General features: G+C 39.8%; 1 protein-coding gene across 3 annotated transcripts in view; it reads left to right on the top strand.

Annotated features, from left to right (window-relative positions):
- PLPP1 (phospholipid phosphatase 1) overlaps window positions 1-23,860 on the top strand; it is a 131,359-nt gene that overhangs the window by 57,170 nt on the left and 50,329 nt on the right. For all 3 annotated transcript variants that reach the window (XM_038401272.2, XM_038401265.2, XM_038401268.2), the window contains one exon: window positions 3,555-3,835. In XM_038401272.2, the coding sequence (XP_038257200.1) occupies window positions 3,555-3,835 (281 nt within the window). The remainder of the gene's footprint in view (window positions 1-3,554; window positions 3,836-23,860) is intronic.

The following is a 23,860-nucleotide window of genomic DNA, read 5'->3' as shown; positions in this document are numbered from 1 at the left end:
TTTTTTTAATGTCTTTTAGTGGCACAGGGAACAGAATTTGAGCTGCCAGCACAAAGCTAAAAGAGTACGGTTTTCATTAAATACAACCTTCATCTTTAATATTTAAGTCTTCAGAGGAGCTGTGTGTTTTATCCTAACTTAAATAAAAGGGGGTTGTAAACCTATAACTGGAGTGCCTTTGTGTGTTTGTATGTAATACACCCTGTACTTCGCTCCCTCTTCCCCATGGGCCCTCTGTGCCTCATGCTCACATACTTTGACACAAAGGCCCCCAGTCAGTCACCATCCTTCCAGATGAAGATGGGATCTCTGAGGGTCTGATCCAGCACCAATTTGAGTCAATGGAAAGGTTCCCAACTGACTTCAGTGGGCATTTGGATCAGGCCCCTAAACAGCACTACTGGGTCCCAGAATCAGTTGGATTCTCAAGTACGTGTCTGACTTCAGAAGTAGAACTACTTCTATGCTAGAAGTTAGACGCTTGCTTAAGTACATTGCTGAAGTGGGGCCTGTTGAGGGAAATGCTGCTTAGCATTTCCAGCCCAGGACAACAAGACACAAAGTCTGGGAATTGCAATAATACTTTACTTGTATTATAGCAATTTGAAATACATTTTCTTTTAAAGGGTGATACTACTACAATAGTAATGTAATTGGCTTCTGAAATATTGGGGCTACAATGCACAGATTGTAAAATGTGAGGGAAGAGACCGGTATGGCTTAGTACCTTTTAAACAGAGAATGGTCTTGCAACTGAACAATCTGTTTATAAAGAATTTTTTAAATTATGGATAGAGTAATGTGAGCCACAAGACTAAGGCCACTTACACCTTACTGAATACCTTCCACCCAGTTTTTTGATTTGGTGGTGTTGGGGAGGGTGGTATGTGACTGTGTGCACTGCCGCAAGATTGGTACAGACTCTTCTACCCCATCCATTTATCTCCCAGGCTGTTGACTATCTTGTTCTGCAGCAATGGTTAGCACCTGTCCTATGGGATAGATTGTAGGAAAGAGGTTTCTAACTTTTTTTTTGTTGTGCTAAAAGTAACCTTTCACATTCACTGAGTTCACTAAGGCTATGTCTACACTATGCACTCCTTAGCAACACAGCTGTGCTGCTGAAAGGCCCTCAGTGTAGCCACTGTTTGTCGGCAGGAGAGAGCTCTCCTGCTACAAAGCACCATTCATACTTGCACTTTTCATTGGCAACATTTTTATTGTTCGGGGGGGGTGTTTTTTCACACCTCTGACTGACGAAAGTTTTGTCAAAAGAATGAGTACTTGTGGCACCTTAGGGACTAACCAATTGATTTGAGCATAAGCTTTCATGGGCTAAAACCCACTTCATCGGATGCATGCAGTGGAAAATACAGTAGGCGCGCGTGTGCGCACACACACACACCATGAAAAAATGGGTGTTGCTGTACCCACTAAAATGAGAGTGATTAGTTAAGGTGAGCTTTATCAGCAGGAGGAAAAACCTTTTGTGGTGATAATCAGGATGGCCCGTTTCCATCAGTTGACAAGAAGGTGTGAGTAACAGTAGGGGAAAAAATTAGCATGGGGAATTAGTTTTACTTTTTGTAATGACCCATCCACTCCCAGTCTTTATTCAAGCCTAATTTAATGGTGTCCCATTTGCAAATTAATTCCAATTCAGCAGTTTCTTGTTGGAGTCTGTTTTTTGAAGGGTTTTTTTGTTGTTGTAGTGCCACTTTTAGGTCTCTAATTGAGTGACCAGAGAGATTGAAGTGTTCTCTACTGGTTTTTGAATGTTGTAATTCTTGACATTTATTCTTTTACATAGACTGTCCCTCTGCCATGTCCAATCAGATTTTTCCAATTTTTTCCTTCTACTGTTACTCACACCTTCTTGTCAACTGTTGGAAAGGGGCCATCCTGATTATCACTACAAAAGGTTTTGTTTTTGTTTTTTCTTCCTCCTGCTGATAAAGGTCACCTTAACTGATCACTCTCATTATAGTGAGTATGGCAACACCCATTTTTTCATGCGGGGTGTGTGTGTGTGTGTGTGTGTGTGTGTGTGTGTGTGTGTGTGTGTGTGTGATCTTCCTACTTTATTTTCCACTGCATGCATCTGATGAAGTGGCTTTTAGCCCACGAAAGCTTGTGCTCAAATAAATTGTTAGCCTCTAAGGTGCCACAGGTACTCCTCGTTCTTTTTACTGATGCAGACTAACACGACTACCGTTCTGAAACCTGTCAAAAGTTTTGTAGTTCAGGTTCCAGTGTTGACAAAGCCTAACTTACATCTTGCTCTGATGCTGAGTGTAAAAATTGTCCAGTCTTGTACACATAGTTGATCATCATTGCCTTGTATCTTGTAGCTACTTACATCTGTACAAAGTGGGTGTAAATCAGAGTGGCAGCATTTTAGTTATTTTGCACAGGTCTAAACAACTAAACAAAGTGCAAAGCAGTAGAGAATCAAGTCCTGCTTTTCTTAATCCTTAAAAGTGTGTCTTCAGAAATAGAACAATACTGTGTTTTTGTTAATTAGCATCATTCAGACTATTTTCAGTCATTTTCTAAACGGCTTTTCCATATGTGCATGGAAGGAAAAAGCTTCCCATTATGTTAGTTGCATTAGTAGGATGAGTCTCTTTTGTTCATGAGATTTTTTTCAGTAGGTTGACTAATGATTCAAATCCAACATTTCTGCTTCTTTCTCGCCAGTAACTGTGTAGATAGTGACATTGGATTAAATAGTTTTATATTTATAACAAAATAACTTTTTACCAATTTCCCACAAGAGACTGAAGTGCAGGGAGAAAACAATGAAAACCTCTTGGCTTTATGAACACATGAGAGAATAATCTTTGTTCTAAGACTATGATGCCAAAAATAGAAAAAATTCAGAAGCATGAAGCATTCTCCTCAATTATTTTTATTAAAACTTAACTTCCTAGAGGAAGCCTGTCTTTAACGATTCTGTTTAACTGAGGAATAGGAGGTTCCCATTTTACATAATTGGTGTTTAGCACCTCTGGCACCAGTATTCAGATTCAGCCTTTTCAAGTATGTTTGTGATGTCTGAAAACCGTGCTTCTGGCACAGCTGATAACTTCCATTCAGAAGAAGGCTAAGAATGAACAGAAAGTTTACTTAAAATTAAATGTCTCTTGGGAAGTGGCTACTCATCAAGTTGAGTATGAAGTAGTGTGGGAAAGGTGTGGTTTTTTTCTTTATTTTCTCTGAGAGAAAAAAAGACTCCAGTTTCCAGTTTTTCTATTAAAACCATCTCCATTACAACTGAATATATAAGGCAGAGAATGAGAACAAACTATCCTGTTTACATGAAAGTTGTTTAAAATTTCATTGGCTTAGCCTTTGGAATTTATACTTCTGAGTGATTCCCAGAAAATCTTTGCTGCTTCCCCCAGCTTAACAATTGTACAAGGTTTAAAACAGGAAATTACACAAATGTTGATTTAGTTGAGACTTATGACAACTGTTGATGATTTTTTTCTCTAAGGAGACATAGGTGTGTTTCTCTATTTATTTAACTTGTCTTTATCTCTGTTTTTCAGATAATCGTAGGAGAAGCCCTGTCTGTCTATTATAACCATTTGCACTCGAATTCGTTTGTCAGAAATAACTACATAGCCACTATTTACAAAGCCATTGGGACCTTCATTTTTGGTGCGGCGGCTAGCCAATCCCTGACGGACATTGCCAAGTACTCCATAGGTAGACTGCGTCCCCACTTCCTGGCTATATGCCAACCGGATTGGGCACAAGTTAACTGCAGTTTAGGTTACATTGAAAACTTCCCATGTCAAGGAGACAAAGTAAAAGTTAATGAGGGAAGGTGAGTAACCTACTGTACTTTGATCTTGATGTTATCTTGTATTGTAAATCCCTAGAGACAATGAGGGTTTGATGGGTTGATTTCTCCTATTACATGCTCCATGAGTCCATTGGAATGGATTTAGTGATCTAATAGACATACAGTGAACCTCAAGATACATGCTCAGGCACTAGACTGTCTTCCTTTTATCTCTCCTCCCCTAAACCCAGAGGTGAAAGGGGGTACGGGCTGGTACGGCATACTGGTAAAAGGTAGCTGCCAGGACTGGCCCGTACCGCTGACTTTAAAGCGCTGCCCCAGCAGCGCTTTAACATCACTGCCCCTTTTGCGCCCCCACTGGGTCCCTACCAGCAGGGTTGTCATTGTGGGGGCCCAAAAGGGGCAGCGATGACCCAGCTGGGGGGGCAAAAAGGGCAGCGATGTTAAAAAGCTGACGGTGGGGGGGCAAAAGAAATAGCTGCCCCGGGGCCACGATTTAAAAGGGCCCGGAGCTCCAGCAGCCTCTGCTGCTACTGCGGCTGCGCCGGCCAGAGTCCCGGGCCCTTTAAATCGCCGCTGGAGCCACGGGCAGCATGGGATGCTGACCCCCAACCCCATCCCTTCTGCCTGAGGGCTCGCTCCTTTCGGGGGGGCCAGAACGGTCCCGTACTGGTAAAATCTGCATTTTACTTTCACCCCTGCCTAAACCCATACATTTATTATTTCTAAGCTATAGGAACAGGACTTCAGTTTGCACACAAACTTCTGTCTTCAGTTGTGATTCCTTCATCAATTTTGGGTGACCAGAGATGTGCACCTTTAAATTGGCAGTTTTGGGGGCAATCAAATAAGATACATTTGGAAAGGAAACCACTGTATATTCTTCCTGAGTGAATAACTAACTAAGTCTGAAAGCTGCCTTCCCAAGCTTTTTGGGGAGGTGGACTTTGAGAAAGGGAGAAAAATTGATTCATATTTAAAATAGAAGAATAAGTTAATCAAAAACAGGTTTATCTGTATAAAATATGTAGCAGTCAAGAGGATAGTGTTGTGCATTTTGTCCATTATCAAGCCCAAATAACTATTTTTAACAAACATTTAATATCCAGTGAAATTAAGGAGGTGAAAAGGGAAACAAATTAATAGAAACAGATGTGCTGTGACATGCTTCAAAAGTGACCTATATTTGTTCCCCCTCCTTCCAGTGTCCTGTTATGACATCTGTCTGAAGAATGTCCTCAAAAATAGCCAATAGTGTTAAGTGTTGAAATTTTAGACTTAGTTTGAAGTATTTTTCAGAATAAACAATCCTGGTATTAAAATGGCTTAAACTCCCAGCAAGTCCTTCTTGTTCTATATACTTGGAATGATTGCAGTTAGGGAACTTCACCAACTGACTTCTCTCTTTTTTTTTTTTTTTTTTTTTTTTTTAAAAAAACAAAAACCACAAAAAAACCTGGAAACTTTTAAGACGGGAGAATTTCTTCACAGATTAAAGAACTTCTACATCTCTTTAGTTCCATCATTCCACTTCTGCACTAGCTAGCTTTCCCAAAATCTCAGTCCCCTTCAGAGCTCTTATAATACCCATAGGGTCCGCTTACAACTGGGGAAAAGTGTAGTGACTTGAATACCTTTGGGACCAGGTTCTGCCCTTTGACACATGCACCACATTCATTAAAGTCCCTGGAAGCTGTAAGTATGTTAGACAATAGTACTTGATCCCTGACTTGGAAAATCGTTTTTGTCTATAATTTTTGTTTGTAATAGTATGAACAGCACTTCATTAAATACATACTCTATAGATAAACTGCAGCTTACTCTGTTGAGTGAGTTGTAGAGTGGCTGACTTTTTTTACTTTATGTTCAGGGTTGGGTTTTTTTTTTTTTTTTTTGATTGATTGTCTTTGGCCACAATATAATCAATCTTTGTTCCATTTGCTTGAGCTCATTTGGGCCATAATTCTTGGACAGGCTTATCTCCTGTAGGTAGTTGTGTTTAGTCCTAATACCCATTCTTAAATGATCACCCCAATATCTCCTTCCAGAAAGGTTGGTCTGTCTGTCTACGTCATCCATGACTGCCTATTTCAGGCAGGGAAAAGGCATCAAAATCCCATTTTCATGAAAATCTTTCTCTTTGAAACTCTTTAAGGCATTGGCTTCTTTTCCAGGAACTGGAACTGACTAGACAACTTTTCCAAAGAACTCTGACTTACAGTAGAAGAAGCTTAAACAGCAGGAATAATTTAAAAGGAATTGCCTTTTTCTTTAATTTTCTGCCCAAGGGTAGTTTTTGCGTGTGTGTGTATTTGTACTTAACTTTGTTACAAAGCTCAATAAAACGGAGGAATAGAAGTGTCTTGAGGTTAAATGGGAGCAGAAGCAAGATTTTTGGCAGTATGGTATCTTGTCAGCTTTGCTTTAGTTAAATACAAAACCAAAAAATTGCAACAGCCAAAAACTAAGTCTCAAGTTCATATCAAGCAAGGGAATGGAAGTCATATGTATGTAATGTGTGGGCTCTGCAAGCTCACATTTCTCTAGTCATACGAAGGACAAAACTGGTCCTTCCTCAACTTGAGCTATTTGTGTCTATAGTTGTAACATTTGACCATTTGTTGCTCGAAATAAGATTTTACAAGGAACACTTACTTTTGATTTCTACATCTACACAGAAAAATAGATGGTTTGTGTTTGAAACTTAGACTTTAGAGCTCTGGTGTCTTTCCAAGCAGAATGGGGCGTGGGGGTGGAGGGGAAGCTGCACAGACGCTGCCTATTGAAGGAGAATGTACTAAGGGTTTAGTTGCATTTAGCACAGACCAGGGTCTAAATGCAACTTTGGTCTAACTCCCTTGACTACTTCAGTGGGATTTGCTCAGACAGTGACTGAACTGGCCTCTCCTTTTAGAAATTGCACAAATGGTCAGTCTTGCACCTAGGCATAGGCATTTGTGGGGGCCAATAACCTGAAAATCAGATCCTAACAAGTCACTAAAGCATACAAGTCTGTGCTATAGCAGCTCAGCTATGGGGCTGCAGGTGCGCCACTAACACCATAGTGAAGATGCTTCCACCCATATGGTTAATCCACCTCTCGAGCAATGGTAGCTAGATTGACAGAACAATTCTTCTGCCATCGACCTACTCATGTCTACACAAGTGTAGACCAGACCTAAAACTTTAGGAAGCAGACTGCAGTTACAAAATCCTGACTTGCACCCACATCTGGGGTGGTTAGACACACACACATAGCCATTCAGTTTAACAGTGGAAATTTGCTACTGTATGATCTAGCTAAGTGAATGACTGAAATATCAAGTCTTGGGGCTGTCTGTGCTTGTGAAGTTTGTGGTTGTGGTGTGGGTGGAACCTGAAAGCCTTGGTGTGTGCAAAGGCCAGATACTTCAGACAGTTGAACTGAAAAATCTGTTTTCTTTTGGAGCCCAAAATATACTCCACCTGACGTATATATTTAGTGAGACGCTCATTTTAAGCATTTTCCATTTCCAAGTATTCATAACTAACTTGTTGAAAGATAATGGAAAATAGAGAAGACTAAAAGATTTTAATAGTGTAATCCATTCAGTATTCCAAGTACTAAGTCTTAGTGACGGTCATAAACGTACATAATATCAGAATCCAATATATTTCTTTTGGACCTCTAGCTGTGTGAGGACATTAGATGTAGTATGTGGATGCAACCTATTGCATCTGCCTTGGTACCTCATACTGTTGATCTAACGATGCTCATTAAGTGGAGTTTTAAAGACAGCATAGTTTTAGGAAGTTTTCCGTAACTGCCATTTATTTTATTGCCATATTTTATTAGGCATAAGGGCCCAGTGGGGTTAGAAATATTGTAAAATGTATAATTTCTCTTTGGGGGGAGAAGGGGAGAGAATAATCTCTGTAGACAAAAACCCATTTATCAAATAATCTGAATGTCCTTTCACTGACTTTGGATTGTGCCTTTCCAGGACTGAAAAAAGATGCAACTGCATATTGAAATCTTGTCCGTACTTGCGGGTCTCTAGAGTTAAAAGTTTAAAAGAATTTAAAACCACATGGAGTCCCACATCTCCCCTTGGCTTAAACATCCGTTTGTTCTAAAACTCTATTTGAATGCAAACCTTTCCAGGAAGCTAATATAGTATACAAGTATAATGATACTATCCAATGGAGTCTTTACAAGGTATGTGTGTATTTTTAGCAAATTTAAAACAATATTGTTTCTCTTGCATAGAAAACTGAGTACTTTTTTTTTTTTTAAAAGTAGAAGAGCTACAGAAATCGTAGCCTTTTTTTAGTGTTTTACAGTTCTGACATTCAATAAATAGAATTAGTAAAACAAAAAGTTGCACTTGGTCCCCTTCTAGTTACAAAAACTTAAAAAAAAAAAAAAAAAAAAAAAAAAAAAGGCAGCATTTTTGACTGAAGTGTCTAATGTGCAAACTTTTCACAACATACACAAATTATACATGTGTACGTATGCACATCGTCTTCATGCTTGTATGTGTCTAGATACTGTACTGACATAGGAATAAGGAAATAAGAGTAGAAACTCTTCTTTGGACTATAATTTTCTTAGTCGCTTACTTTTGGTGTAAAATGTTGATGGTTTCACTAGAGTGAAAAAGGCATAATGGAGTGATCATTTATAGCTTACATTCTGCTCTGTGCAACCTCAAAATCAGCAGCAAAATTCCCATTGAACTCCAGTTGGGTCAGGATTTTATCCATGATGTCTTGCCAGGTTTTGCTCAGCCCTGTATTGGATTCCCAGCTACTATTTCTTTTCCATATTTGATTGATTTAATGGTCTCAGTCTTCAAAAATACGTAAGGCATTGTTCTCTCCTTTGGTTAAGGAGCACCCTGATGGGAGGGGTACAAGGTTGCTGTAAATCTCATGTTTGTGCTCCTCACTCCCTCCCCATCCTGATCTTGGGGCTGCCAGGTGCACTGCTGGTCCTTGGGTGCAAGTTAGAGGCAGTAGTGTAAATTGGATTGCTTTAAATGCAGATGAAGTCCTGGTCAGGTGTCAGTTGTGTGTGGGCTGGGATTGCCCCCTGGCCTTCTGATACTGGCAGAAAAGTGAGGGTTATCATAGGAACCTCTCTGCCACCAAAAAGACCCTCTTAGCCAGCAGAAGTACTCATAGAGCTGGTTTCAGAGCTGGATTCTACTTGGAGCGTGGGCACCCTGCACCTGTGAATCTGCCACAAGGCTGTTACAGGACTGTGCGAATTTCACACTGCCTGCCTGTTTCTAAATGCATACTGTCAAAGCTAGTGGGCCTGAAATAATGTAACTTTTTATATTATAAAGGACCCTCCTTGCCCTCCTGCTGAGGAAGCAGTGCAAAGAGATAACATAGGGAAAAATAAATACTGATTTAGAAACTTGGCCAATGCAAATATAAAAAGGTGAAAAGGATTTGGAGGATGTGGTAACAAATAAGCAACTGCTGATGTTTTCCAAAAACATGTAAAGGTGGAGAGAATTGGCTGGCAGGGCGTATTGCAGTAGAGGAGAGTGTGCTGCTGTTTGACAAGACATGACTGAGATTATTAAAAGGTGGGTGACCGCTAAGAGACGGCTCAAGGAGTTTTTGAATGTAGCTTAATCCTATCCCATGTAGTCCTCAAATTAAGTGGCAGCCTAGTCAGTCCATCCGTTTTATAGCAGGGATCCTTATCTTGTGTGACTTACAGGATGGGGATTTTGCCAAAAAAAATCCTCCTGTTATTATGTCAGTCATACCAGGCATACCTAAATCATCCCTGACCGGTGTTTTTTCTAACCAGTTCTTAATCTCTCATCATGTGGGTTCCACAACCTCCCTTGGAAACTTATTCCATAGCGAACTATCATTATAGTTAAGTGTATCTCCTCCAGCCCCCAAATATCTAACCTAAATCTCTTACTGAAGATTAAGTCCATTACATCTTGTCCTACCTTCAGTGGACATGGAGAACAAATGATTACTGTCCACTTTATAACAGCCCTTCACTCAGTCCTCTTTTCTCAAAGCTAAATATGCCGGTTTTTTTTTTTTTAACCTTTCCTCATAGGTCAGGTTTTCTATCTCTCTAATAATTTTTGTTGCTCTCCTCTGGACTTTCTGCAGCTTGTCCACATCTTTCTTTAGGGTGGTGCCCAAAACTCTGTGATCTCACCAGTGATGAGTAGAGAGGCCTAATTACCTCCTGTGTCTTACATATGACACTACTGTTATTACATCCCAGAATATTAGCTCTTTTCACAGCTGTACCACATTGTTGGCTCATGTTCAATTTGTGATCAACTGCAACACCCAGATCCTTTTCTGTACTACTAGTGCCTAGTCAGTTATTCCCCATTTTGTGTTTGTGCGTTTTTAAAAAAAAATTTCCTTCCCAAGTGTAGTTTTTGTAGCCATTTTAATTTAAAAAAAAAGCCTTATTGCTACTTGAACTTTCTCATCTCAACACTTAACTAGAAAACTATATATAAAAATGTGCAACTAATTTTAAACCAACTTTATTTTAGCAAAAGAAAGGAAACTAGATACCTCTGAGTAAAATAAGGAAATGCTTCGAAGCAAACGACAGTCATTTTCCTAAAGATAGAAAAGTCACCTTTTTGTAAACTAATCTAGAGAGAAAATTTGTCTTTTGGGTGGTGGTTCTGTATATAAAAATGTTATAATTGTAGTTTGCTTGATATAGAGAGTGTTTTTAAAATGATGTTTTGCTTACTTTTGACTATCCTAGTTAAAGATAAATCATTAGAACCGAAAGAAACCCTCAGTTAAGGAGTCAATTCAGCTTGTGACAAACATTGGTCCTTTTTAACAAACACTGTGTCTACATGGATGAGCACGGATGGAGGCAGATTGAGGCTTGGTAATGGATCATAGATTTTTTTGCAATGGGATGGGATGAGTACACAAAGAAGCAATATTATGTAAATTGACTGCATCTCTGTTGGGGGGAATCTATTGCAGGATACCACATTTCATATACAGAGGTAACCTTTAAGATCCTATTTGCAGATTGTCAGTCTTTATTCACAAACACTAAAGCTAATCCAATCCAATGGTGCAGTTTTAGTATTAATACTTTGTTCTTACAGAGCACTTTTCTTCAGTAGATCTCGGAGTGCTTTCTATAAAGGGTTAGCATCACTACCTCTGTTTTACAGACTGGAAAACAGGCACAGAGAGGTGAATGACTTGTCCAAAGTCTCAATGTGTTGCTTTTCAGGTAGGCAAGAATAGCTGTTGGAATATGTGGTGGGGACCAGATGGTATTCACCTAGGAGTTCAAATTAAATATGAATTTGCAGAACTACTAATTGTGTGGTATGCAACTTATGCCTTAAAGCAGCCTCTGCACTAGATGACTGGAGGTTAGGTAATATATAGGGCCCTACCAAATTCATGGAAAAACACATCATGGACCGTGAAATCTGTCTTTTTGTGTGCTTTTACCCCATACTATACCAATTTCATAGGGGAGACCAGAGATTTTTTTAAATTGGGATCCTGACCCAACATGGAGTTGCAGGGGGGTTGCAAGGTTATTTTAGGGGGGACTGTGGTATTGCCACCCTTATTTCTGTGCTGCTGCCTTCAAAGCTGAGTGGCCAGAGACTGGCAGCTTCTGACTGAGGGCTCAGTTCTGTAGGCAGCAGCACAAAAGTAAAGGGTGGCAATACAATACCGTACCAGGCCATTCTTACTTCTGCACTGCTGCTGGTCAGCAGCCGCTGCTCTGCAGCTGCACAGCTCTGAAGGCAGTGCTGCTGCCTGGTGCAATGCAGAAGTAAGGGTAGTATTACCACAACCCCCCTCCCCCATCACAATAACCTTGTGGACCCACCCAACCCCCAATTCCTTTTTGGGTCAGGACTTTTACAATTACAACACTGTGAAATTTCAGATTTAATTAGCTGAAATCAGGAAATTTACTATTTTAAAAATCCTATGACCGTGAAATTGACCAAAATGGACTGAATTTGGTAGGGCCCTAGTAAAATAACACCAATTTTAAAAAAGGCTCCAGAGGTGATCCTGGTAACTACAGGCTTGTGAGCCTAACTTCAGTACCAGGCAAATTGGTTGCAACTATAGTAAAGAACAGAATTGTCAAACACCTAGATGAACATATATTACGGAAGAGTCAATATCCCTTTGGTGAGGCATAATTTCCCTTTACAAATCTATTAGAGTTCTTTGAGGAGGTCAACAGGCATGTGGACAAGGGTGATCTAGTTGATCTAGCATACTTGGACTTTCAGAAAACCTTTGACAAGGCCTCTTACCAAAGGCTCTCAATGTGAGTAAGCAGTCATGGGATTAGAGGGATGTTCGTCTCTAGGATCAGTAACTGGTTAAAAGATAGGAAACAGAGGGTAGGAATAAATGGTTTGCTTTCAGAGTGGAGCGAGGTAAATAGTGGGATCCCCCAAGGATCTGTACTAGGATCTGTGCTGTTCAGCATGTTCATAAATGATTTGGAAAAGGGGGTAACCAGTGGAGTGGCCAAGTTTTTTCAGATGATACAAAACTCAAGATAGTTAAATCCAAAGCTGACTATGAAGAGTTAAAAGGGATCTCCCAAAACTGGGTGATGGAGCAACTAAATGGCAGATGAAATTCAATTATAAGTGCCAAGTAATACATGCTGGGAAAACTATGCTAACTATACGTTCAAAATGATGGGGTCTAAATAGCTGTTTTCACTCAAGAAAGAAAACTTGGAGTCCATTGTGGATAGTTCTTTGGAAACATCGGCTCAATGTGCAGCGGCAGTCAAAAAAGCTAACAATGTTGGGAACCATTAGGAAGAGAATCGCTAATAAGACAGAAAATATCATAATGATATTTTGATTTAGATAATAGCATAGAGAGTACATTTATAAAGTTTGTGGATGATACCAAGCTGGAAGGAGTTACAAGTGCTTTGGAGAACAAGATTAAAATTCAAAATGATCAAACCATTTCTCCAGTTGGTCCAGAAGTAAATAAGATGAAATTCAGTAATTACAATTGCAAAGTACTCCACTTAGGAAGGAACAGTCAGTTGCACATCTACAAAATGGGAAATGACTGCTTAGGAAGGAGTACCATGGGATCTGGGTGTCATAGTGAATCACAAGTTAAATGTGAGTCAATAGTGTAACACTGTTGCAAAATGAACAAACATCCTTCTGGGATGTATTAGCGGGAGTGTTGTATGTAAGACAAGAGAAGTAATTCTTCTGCTCTACTCTGCGCTGATTAAATCTCAACTGGAGCATTGTGTCCAGTTCTGGGCTCCATATTTCAGGAAAGATGTGGACAAATTAGAGAGAGAGTCTGGAGAACAGCTACAAAAATGATTAAATATCTAGAAAACATAACATATGAGGGAAGATTGAAAAAATTAAGCTTGTTAGTCTGGAGAAGAGAAGACTGAGGGGAGACGTAAACAGTTTTCAAGTACATAAAAGGTTGTTACAAGGAGGGGGGTGAAAAATTGTTCTTCTTAACCTCTAAGGATAGGACAAGAAGCAATGGGCTTAAATGGGGGGGGGGGCGGTTTTAGGTTGGACATTAGGAAAAACTTCCTAACTGTCTAACCTGCTCTTAAAAACCTCCAAGGATGGAGATTCCACAACCTTCCTAGGCAGTTTATTCCAGTGCTCAACTTCCCTGACAATCACCTGTCAGGGATGGTCTAGATCAGTGGTTCTCAAACTATGGAAGGAGGTGCAGGAATGTGTCGAGGGAGGTACGAGTTGTGTGTCTGTGTTTTTATTTTATGTATTTATTTGTGTTTGTGTTTTTGTTTTTGGTGGCTGGGTTTTTTTTAGTTTTTATAGAGCTCTGGCTGCTAGGGGCTCGTGCAGAAGGTCCCTGTGCACCCTGGAGGCTGGGATAAAGGAGACAGCCACAGTCTCGCTGCCCTGGGGCTGACAGCTTGAGCCCTGCCACTGGGCTCCCCCACAAAAAAATTCCTCACTGGGAGGCAGTGGGGCTCTGGTGGTCAATGGGGCACAAGTCTGCAGTGAAAAGTGATGATAGATATCACTTTTCACATTGCCACCCTTACTTTTGTGCTGCTGCTGTTACTGCACTGCCTTCAGAGTTGGGTGGCCAGCCAGCAGCCACTGCTCTCCCTTCTGCCTTCTGAGTTGGGTGGCAGCATATGTATTTGTGAGGGGTGGGTGATAAATGACTACAGACACACAAAGGGGGAGATCAAGTAAGTTTGAAAACCACTGGTCTGGATAAGTCTTAGTCCTGCCTTGAGTGCAGGGGACTGGACTAGAAGACTGAAAATATTCACCAGTCAAAAATAAACACCAGTCAAAAAAGCTAATGTTGGGAATCATTAGGAAAGGGATAGATAAGACAAAAATGTCGTTGCCTCTTCAGAAATCCATGGTACAGCCACATCTTGAGTATTGTGTGCCAATCTGGTCACTCCATTTCAAAAAAGATATGAGGGTCAGGGTGGCAAAAGGTACAATGGACTGGTGGGGGGAGATGGAGTGGACTGTGTGTGTGTGTGTCCACACACTGTTCTTCTTAACATTTTCCTCATATCTGAGAGAATAAGCGAGCCAAGGCTTACCAGCAGGAGCTATGCGAGTGGGAGTCTTTATTCCTCTTTTCTCTGGGCCCAGTGGAGGGAGTGTTGCTAGAATTTCTTATAAAACCTCCCATCTGTGTGTACTCTGCTGTACTAACTGGTTAAATGTGCCTTTGAATACGTTTTCTTTTCACTAACTTGAGAGTTCATTTAGTAATGAAGAAATAACATGAAACATAACACAATTGAAAGAGTTCATATTTTTCATATACATAGCTTGTATTCAAAACATAATGGGATTGTATAGCTAAGATCAAGGTCTGAGCTTGTATTCAAAACACAACAGGGATTACATAACAGATCAGAATCTGACCCTGAATCTAAATCATTGTGCATATTTCGTTGATTTAGACTGGATTTTTGAGGCCATTTATTTTTTATTTTAAAAAGGCAAAAAAACCCCACCCCAACTATGGATAAGCACCTCTTCATAATGCCCATTTATATGGAAAAAAAACAAACTCTGCCTGGAGTGAGTGCTGCCTGAGCTATGTATCATAATTACAACATGGCAGCAGCATTCCTTTGACCCATCCTGTTAGCAAATGTTGGTGCCCTCTGAGGAGATAGTAATTGATTCCTGCTGATTCACTTTGTGTGGTTGCAAAAAGAAAAGGAGTACTTGTGGCACCTTGGAGACTAACAAATTTATTAGAGCATAAGCTTTCGTGAGCTACAGCTCACTTCATCGGATGCATCTGATGAAGTGAGCTGTAGCTCACGAAAGCTTATGCTCAAATAAATTTGTTAGTCTCTAAGGTGCCACAAGTACTCCTTTTCTTTTTGCGAATACAGACTAACATGGCTGCTACTCTGGAACTTTGTGTGGTGTTCTTCTGTACATAAGTTTGGGTAGGGATAGGCAGAGAGAATTGGAACCAGGCAGAGAGGCTTCACCTGAGGAACCTCAGGAACTGGTTAAGTGATATTTTGTATTTTTGTTGTTGGGAACTCAAGCAAACCCCAGGAAGGGAGTAAATTTGGATTAAATACAGAGTTTGTAGATTCATTTCAGAGCAGGCTAAGAATTCCAACTGCTTAGACTATCATTTTATTTATTTCACAAAAACAAAAGCACTCTTCAAGAAGGTAGAACAGCTTAAAGTGCATCTAGGTTTGTTGAAGAAATTTTTATTTCCAGCTGAAAAGAGCATTAGAGTAGAAGTTAAAACTACACTGTAACTCTATAACATGTGCTATATGCAGGTTATAATATTTTTAGAATTTAATTTAGGACTTGTGCTGCCAATTTTATGTTATGTATTATAAACTTGGCATTGCAAACATTGCATTAAAGTTTTTTTTTGTTTAAAGATCAGGTATACTGAGACTGCCATTATTAAATGTACTGTTACCATTTTTATACAATAAACACTTGCAATTCCTAGAAATGTGCAGTATTGTTACTTGATCTGCCCTGAATAGATTCACTTTGAATTTAAAGGAACAGTAACTTAAATCAAACTTTTCTCTGAATGCTTAGTGCAGGTGATTCCTTTGATACTACAATTAAAAATTACAGGAATTCTTAATTTTACTTCTCACTTAATCCGTGTCACTATTGCCTGTTATGGTTGCACAGTCAATTTGCTCTTCTGTTTTTGTGGCCCTTTCCCATACTGAGGAGGAGGTGAAGCTTGTTTGTTTGTGTTTTTTTTTTAACACACACAAAGGCAAATGTGATTGAAACCACAAAAATTGGGGACTTAGTGGCAGGTGTACCTGGAATTGCTTTTAATAAGCTCTTTCATATTGCTTGGATTTCCAGTTGTCTCCCTAATGTGAATTGTAATTGGGGCATCTCATTGTATCCAACTCCCTTCCTTTAGCACATTGGTTGTGAATTGAGTCTTCATCTACCAGGCCAAGCAGCCCATGATCGTAAATAGTTTTGGGTACAAGAACTGATGTGTATATATATATTTTTTTTTCCCCTCTCAGATTATCTAGGAGTTGGTTGTCTTTTTCCCAGTCCTATAAACGATGGTGCTGGCACACTTCATTTTACTGCAGTTGACTCTGCTCTTCTGTTCCAAATCTTCAAGGAAAATATTAGCATTTATTATCTGCATTGTTGAAACAGCTGGACTACCTGACTTGTGCTAGTGACTTTTTACACATATCTCCTCAATAATTTCCCTGGCCATTCATTGCAGGCAAATCTCAAATGTATTCAAACTCCCACGTTCCTTCCTCTTCGGTGAAATTGCACTGAATCCTTCCTTTGACTTTTAGCTACTGTATTGATTTGATAATTTCTTTGTGCCGTGTATCATAAACAGGGTGTGTCTGGGGTCTTCACAAGTGTCTAATGAACATGCTTAAGAACTCTTGTCTTGATCAGATTGGGTCTTAATATGAAGCTAGGCAGTGTGGATGGAGACAGGCCGTACTAGACTAATTCATACTCTAGCTTGTTTTCTAGGTAGACACTAGGTCCCAAATCCTCAGAGGCATTTAGGTGCTTAGCTCCCATTGATTTCTGTGGGAGTTAACTGCCTAAATATCTTTTGAGCATCTAGGCCAAAGATCCTCAGCTGTGGAGAGCACAGCGTAGGAGTGGTGGTGGTGGTGGTCAGGTTGGTCCCCTTGTACAACCTAGAGCATCCCAGAGGCTACTCTTTGGCCAGGTCTAAACTAAAAAGTTAAGTCGACCTAGCAGCGTTGCTCAAGGGTGGAAAAATCCATACCTCTGACTTACATAGTTATGAAAGCCTAGCACCTGGTAGAGACTGCCTTAAGTCCAGGGAATAATTCTTCCATTGACCTAGCTACTGCATCTCAGGGAAAGGGATTAACTACTATGATGGGAGAACTCCTCCTGTAGTAAGTGTCTACATTGAAGTGCTACAGCGGTTCAGTTGCAGCACTAACACTGTGCTGTTGTAGCAGTTTCAGTGTAGGTGTAGTGTAGCTTAAGCTATCTGTCAATGGCTCCAAGAGCCTATAAAGCCATAAGGTATCAGGTGAGTATGAGGAAGTCCTGGTCATGTTCTCTTACCCCTAGCTATGCCCATATCCTGGCAGCAGAGAGAGATGGTGGTGTGTGTAGAAGCTACTACATAGGCTTGGCTAAACTGCAGCAACTATCTTGTAGCTTGCTTCAGATTCAGAATAAGCAGGTAGTGTGGCCTACAGCTCCCACACTGCATCCCAGGGTCTGGCTGGAGGCTAGAACATGTCTGAATATAGTCAAACGTGGAGTCTAGCCACAATAAGAATATAAACTCTGCTTCATGCACATTCCCTATAATACTTGTAAAACCTGTCCTATGTAGACTAAGGAGGGGCAGTGTCTTGGTGTCCGCCTCTGACTTAATTTTCAAGATATAGTTGAGGTAGAAGATATAAAATCATCAATGGTAACTAGCAGTCAATAGAATAGTTATTTTAACTGAGGTATTGTGAAGGCTGGTTTTACTCTTTGACAGAATAACTGGACATACTTGCTGTGCAAATCAGTGTGACCAAGCAAAATGAACTCTCCGTTAAACTGCCATTAACTTCAAGCTGTCAAAGGTAGTTTCTACATTTTTTTTTTTCTTTGCTAGGTGTGGGGCTAATAACACTTAGCACTTTTAATCACTGGACTCTCATTAGTTAATCCCCTTACATCCCCACAAGGTGAGTACTATCATTTTAGAGATTGGGAGGAACAAAGGCTGAGAGAATAAATGGCTTGTCCAAGGCCTTAGTGGGTGGCTATTCTCAGTGTTGGCATCAAAATGTGGGAGCTCCTGGCCTCGAGTCATGTGCTTGGATCACCACACCATGCTGCTCTAAGGGTATGTAGTCCTGGTAAGCCCAGCCCTTTGTTCTGTAACTTGTTGTTCCTCCCTAATTTCTATTCTTTCATCTGACTGCTATTGTAGTGCCTTTCTTCCTAAAACTGACAAACAGTCTTTTGTGCCACTGGCATTCATCTGCTCTTTATCTGCCAATCAGTGGAGCAAGAAAGTATTGGGGTCAGCACATCCTCTCCTAATGTTCAATCTTGTCAGTCCTATTACGTCGCTCTTGGTAGCAAGGATCCTGAAGTCCTAAAAAAAAAAAAGTGTTCTGCTCCATAGCAGAGTCAGATGCTGCTAACATTTTACCAGGCTGGCAACAAGTAGTGCTAAATACTTTTAAAACAATAGATTACTTTTGGTCCACTTCCTCTATTCTGTGTAAAAGTTTTAGCATGCAGAAAACTTTTTTTTTCCTTCCCCCTGCCCTGCTTTGTAATTTCCCATTGACCTCAGCTCTTCAGGTTTCCAGCTAAGAAACAACTGAAGCCTGGTTTAACCACCATTTTTTGTACAAGTATAACTCTTTGGTTTTGTGTTTGGTTTTTGTTATGGGTGTGGTTCATTTTTATACCAGTATAGTTATATTGGCACAACCCCTAATATGGATGCAGTTGTATCAATATAAAGGTGCTTTATACAGGTGGAGCTTGTTCCCCGTGCTGTGTGTGAATAACTCCCGGTTTAAGCATCTTTATACTGTAGAACTTTGCCCACACTAAGAGGGTTGTATTGTTTTAACACTGGTACAGTTTTAACTGTGCCAGTGTTAAAACAAAAAGAAAAGGAGTACTTGTAGCACCTTAGAGACTAACAAATTTTAAAACAATACAACTTCTTGTATGTAGATGAGCCATAAATCTCCTTTCTTCTGTGCATGGATGATTTTTCTTTCACATTGACACTTGCGCTCCATCCTCTGCTGTCCTGAATAGAGAAGAATCAGAGTGGGTGGGTGGGAAGGGACCTGGGGTAGAAGGAGTTGGTTTTGTGGCATTGCTCCTCATCCCCTATAGTCCATCAGCCTTTTCCTGGAGGGCTTGAGTTCATCCCTGTAAATCTGACCAACCTGAGATCGGTACAGGGCTAAGTCAGAATTGCCATGTTTTCTCCCTCCTTCTCCCCCCAACCCCCACGCAATGGAAATTAGCTTATCCAGAGGATGATATCAGCATCAAGATGTAAGCCTGGTTCCCGTTTTTGTAAAAACTAATTCAAAAGATTTTCCTGAATGCATTTTAAAAGTGCCTGCAGGAACACACACTCTCCTGAATATTTTTTTTAACTTGTGGAAAGTGACATACAACTAATTCCTCAACTAAAGTGTGGGTGAATAGGGGCAGAGGGAAGAGTAACTTTTTAAAAAATAAGATAAAGAGCTAGTTTGTGAATAAGCTCAACTAATCAATGAATATTTTTCTCATATTTTAGTATATAAGGAAACGTACACATAATAAAGCTGTTTTGCATTTAAAATTTGATACAGTACATTAAACTAGCAGATGCAGCTATAGTTTATATATGTGCTTCTGATTATAACTTATAAACATTTTGTAGAGACATAGTGCTTTTCGTCTCAGGACCTTTATAAACACTAACTCTTGCTATCCTTTTGGGATAGGTAGGTGTTATTTCCAGTGTACAAATGAGTAAAACTTGAGGCACAGACTTCCTCTGGGATTTCCCTCCCCCCCTGTTTTGTTAACACATTGGGTTGGGGCAAAGCTGGGAGTTCAGAATCCAGACCTCTTGGTTTCCAAGGAGGATGTAATCATGAAATTCCAAATGTGGCACTTGTGAGGAAGCACTGGCTTTGTGACAAGCCCATCATTGCCATAGCTAAAACTAAGTTAATTATATATTGAAAGCAGAGCATGGAGGGAAGGGTTGTGAGTTGAAATGCAGATGACCTGCCAATTAGTGCAATAGTTGACACACAAGGTACCGAATGTTTGTTTCAGCCCTTTGTACGAGCATGAACCAAGTCAGAATACTTGAACTGGTTAATTTATCTTTGTCTGCTCTGGGAATGCAAAATGTACTACTTTATGGAGAAGCTGTTGTGGTTCCATAGTTTCTTTTGCTCTTGAATTGGGGCATAGGTACTCCAATTTAAGCCTAATTCACAAAAATCCATCTCAAACATAGACTATTTCAAGGGCACAATTTAGTTTTTTGAATACTTCCTCATTAGGGCTACCCTTTCAGAGTATTTAAGACTTTTAAATTGCTACTTTTATACCCTTCCACAGGGATACTAAAGTTTTTCAGGTCCCTATATACACAACTACTCAGTTTGCACTCATGAGCTTTTCTATAGTATGAAATTCCAACATAAAGAAACTTTTTTTTAAATAAAATTCAAAATACAGCTTAGCTTCTTCACTGCAACTTGTATATAAAGCTGGAATGCTGGATCTTAGCAGCAGTTTTATGTTCTCTGATGCTACCTCTGGCTCTATAGCCCTGGACTTGTGCTACCTGGCTTACACACAGCTTCCTTTAATGGGGAGGGTATGGATGTTGGAAAGGAGACTGAGAAACAGAGCATTCATCTGTCTGCTGGCTCTGACTTGTCCCAGTCCTGTTCCAGAGCCTTGTTCCGTGGTCACAGGGGACCTCACCACTACAGTTGTGTTTAGCTACTGTATCACCATCAAGGAATTAACAATTTGTTCATTGGCATGTGATTGCCAGGAATTGGTTGTGTGCCTTGCTGGTGGTTCTGTGTTAAAATTTAAAGTAGAATTGTGCAACTTCAGTCAGAGTATTAAGGCTTGTGAGCAGAAGGGTGTATGTGTGTGAAACTAATGCATTAATAAAGGCATCTGATCATACTTGCCTCTAAGTCGTGAAGGCTTCTGGGTGTGTACCTCTTACCTCCAGTGTTAGTATCAGGCATTTGTGCAAATTAAAAGCAGGAACCGTCTTTTAGTTCTGTTTGTACAGTGTCCTAGCATGATGGGCTTCCAGGCACTACAGAAATGTACAGATTAATATCCCAACTCATAAATGCTATGTGGGGAAATGGAATAAGAGTTCAAATATATCATGTTTTAATACATTTTACCCCTTTAGTAATCTTGTTCATAAATACTTGTATCTGAACACGAACAAAATTCTCAACTTACAAAAAAAGTGGTAGAGTAGTCCACAGAGAATAGCATTTTACATATTACTGACTTTGATAGTGTGTGTTTGAAATGAGATGTTATCCTTTGCTGTACACTTGCCAGGAGTTTAATGTTTCAACTTTTGTCATGAACCTGTTTTGGCACATCTGTAGGTGTTTCAACACATGGCCAAACTTTGCCCACTGTTTTGCACGTACACAACACCCATAAGTTTTATCAGAGCTGTGCATGTGTATCAGAAAGCTGATTTTGGTCTATTAGATTGGAAGAACGCCTGTTAACCCATCTACATAGGTTCCTTTAAGTTGGAAATCCTTTTGAACTTTTTTTAAGTTGTATTTAACTAGTACTTAGTATTATGGCTTATGGGGGAATTTTGAGTGTCTAATGGTACAGATATTCAGCCCTGATGTATGTGTATGAGAGTTATACAGGATCTGATTACTTTTCTGTTGTGTAGTGTTAATGGTCTTCTGTCTCAAATATCTTTGCTACTGAGGCAGTATTCTCTCTCTGTTTTGGAAACTGTTTCATGCAGAAGCCAGGAGAGGATAGAATTTCATTTAATACAGAGCAGAGTTTGGCGTTCTGAATTATCAGTGAGTGGAAAATAGGTCTCTATTTAAAGGTAGAATATGGTTTATCAAAAGACAAACAACTTAGTAGCAATATACTTATTCATCAACTTAGTTTAGTTTTTGAAATTTAGTTTTGCAATTCTGTCTGAGTTCGGACTGCACTTAATCATTTGAGCATAACAAAATAGTTTACTTATCCAATCTGGCAGCCTCTAACTGCATCATGCATCAAAAATGTCTCCAGAGAGATTTCTACAGCATTGTTTAACTAAATGGTGTGCCAAATCTGACTGGGAAGATGGAGTGCTGTGTTGCTTATGGCATTTGTGACCAGTTCAGCTTCCTAAAGACGCACAGTGTAGGAACAATGCCTTCAGAAAGCGCAGGAATGTGGTAGTCTTAGTCATCTCTGTGATCCCAAAGATTACAAGTCAAACACAACAATGAGTGATTTAGGTGGAAAAACTCAAACTTAACTATAGAATAATGACCAGTGTCTCAATTTAAACAGAACAAAATTAACTGGCTGTTCCTAATATGCTGTGGCTCAGACTAACCAGGGCATAACAGGTGGTAATTGCTCAGCTGAGAATGTAGGTGTGCGTGCAAAAGGCTCTGTGGACTCTTCTTGAAAAGCATTAGAGAGCTTTAGCTTTACCCACAGCTCTAAACTGAGAAAAGTAACCAGGCTGTAGAGCTGGCACCACTTGTGTTACTGGTGGAAGCATTGCACTGTTTTGTTGCCAAACATCAAACTTTGCCATTAAAAATCAGATTTTGGATCCAATTTTAGGAGGTGTAGAATGGACATTTTGCCAACTCCCTGACGATCAGAAAAGTATGGAAAACTTTTTAAAATAAAATAAAATAATAAATGCTTTCTTAATGTTCACTATTTCTCTCCTCTGGAGCCTGTCTTCTTAAAATAACTCAGATCATTTGATCAGCTCTGCTACATACAGGTTCTTACACAGCACTTGGCATAAAAACTGAGACTGCCAATAAGATGAGAAATATGTTGTAATAGTGGTTGAGTGGAAGGTTTAATTACCTAGCATACTGCAATTATAGGTAGATGCTGAAATCAGTCATTAAAACTATTGATGAACTACCTATGTTGACTGGACCTGGTATAATAACTTGGAAGAGTTTAGGTGTCAATGTGAAATAGCCTTCTGTTAAGGCGCATGGTGCAGCTTAAGTGTAGATGACATATGCATCTACCATATGCATAATCACGAAATACAGATCAAGGAACTATGTATTCACCATCACTGTCAGCTTTATAAGCATGTAACCTTTCTGTTACCATGAAGTTTTGCCAGTGTTGAAATTTATGTGGGGGTGGAATAGCAGTCAGTTACTACTTCTTTGGTAGTTGAGGAGGCTAAGTTGCAGTCAAGCCCTCTCAACTGAGAGAACTGCTTTGATTGTGGTCCCGAGCACTGCTTGATTTTAATAACGTGCAAAAGAATGGTCACTAACATGGTATGTGATTTGTTCAAGTGGCACTTGTGCTCTAGTGAAGGATGAGGAACATGATGAAAAAGCAGTGAGGCTGAGATTAGAGAAACCAAACCCAAGTGGCATGTTGCGCAGAACAGCCTTTTCCTGTTGTTGTATCTTAATGCTAGCAGAACGCTTTATGATCATGTAAAATGAGCTTTATGTAATGTTGCATGTCTGAGCAGTCTTGGTAAGTTGGTGAAATTTTTAGGTATTGTAAGTAGTCATTACTTGGCAATTTCTTTTCCTTTCACCTGTGTTCTTCAGCCTTCTTCTTTATCCTCCTTCATATAACTGGAATATAAAAAGCATCTGTATCTGCAGAGTTTACAGGTTGTAGGTTGCATGTTGGTAATATAACATTGCTGCCTCCAAAGTTACAACCCAGTCCTTAACAATAAGGTGAGGAAGTG

The sequence above is a fragment of the Dermochelys coriacea genome, chromosome 5, assembly GCF_009764565.3.
Source record: "Dermochelys coriacea isolate rDerCor1 chromosome 5, rDerCor1.pri.v4, whole genome shotgun sequence".
In the NCBI taxonomy this organism is placed as follows: Eukaryota; Metazoa; Chordata; order Testudines; family Dermochelyidae; genus Dermochelys; species Dermochelys coriacea.
Note: the sequence above shows the minus strand (reverse complement) of the source record. Positions and strands in the feature narration are given on the sequence as shown.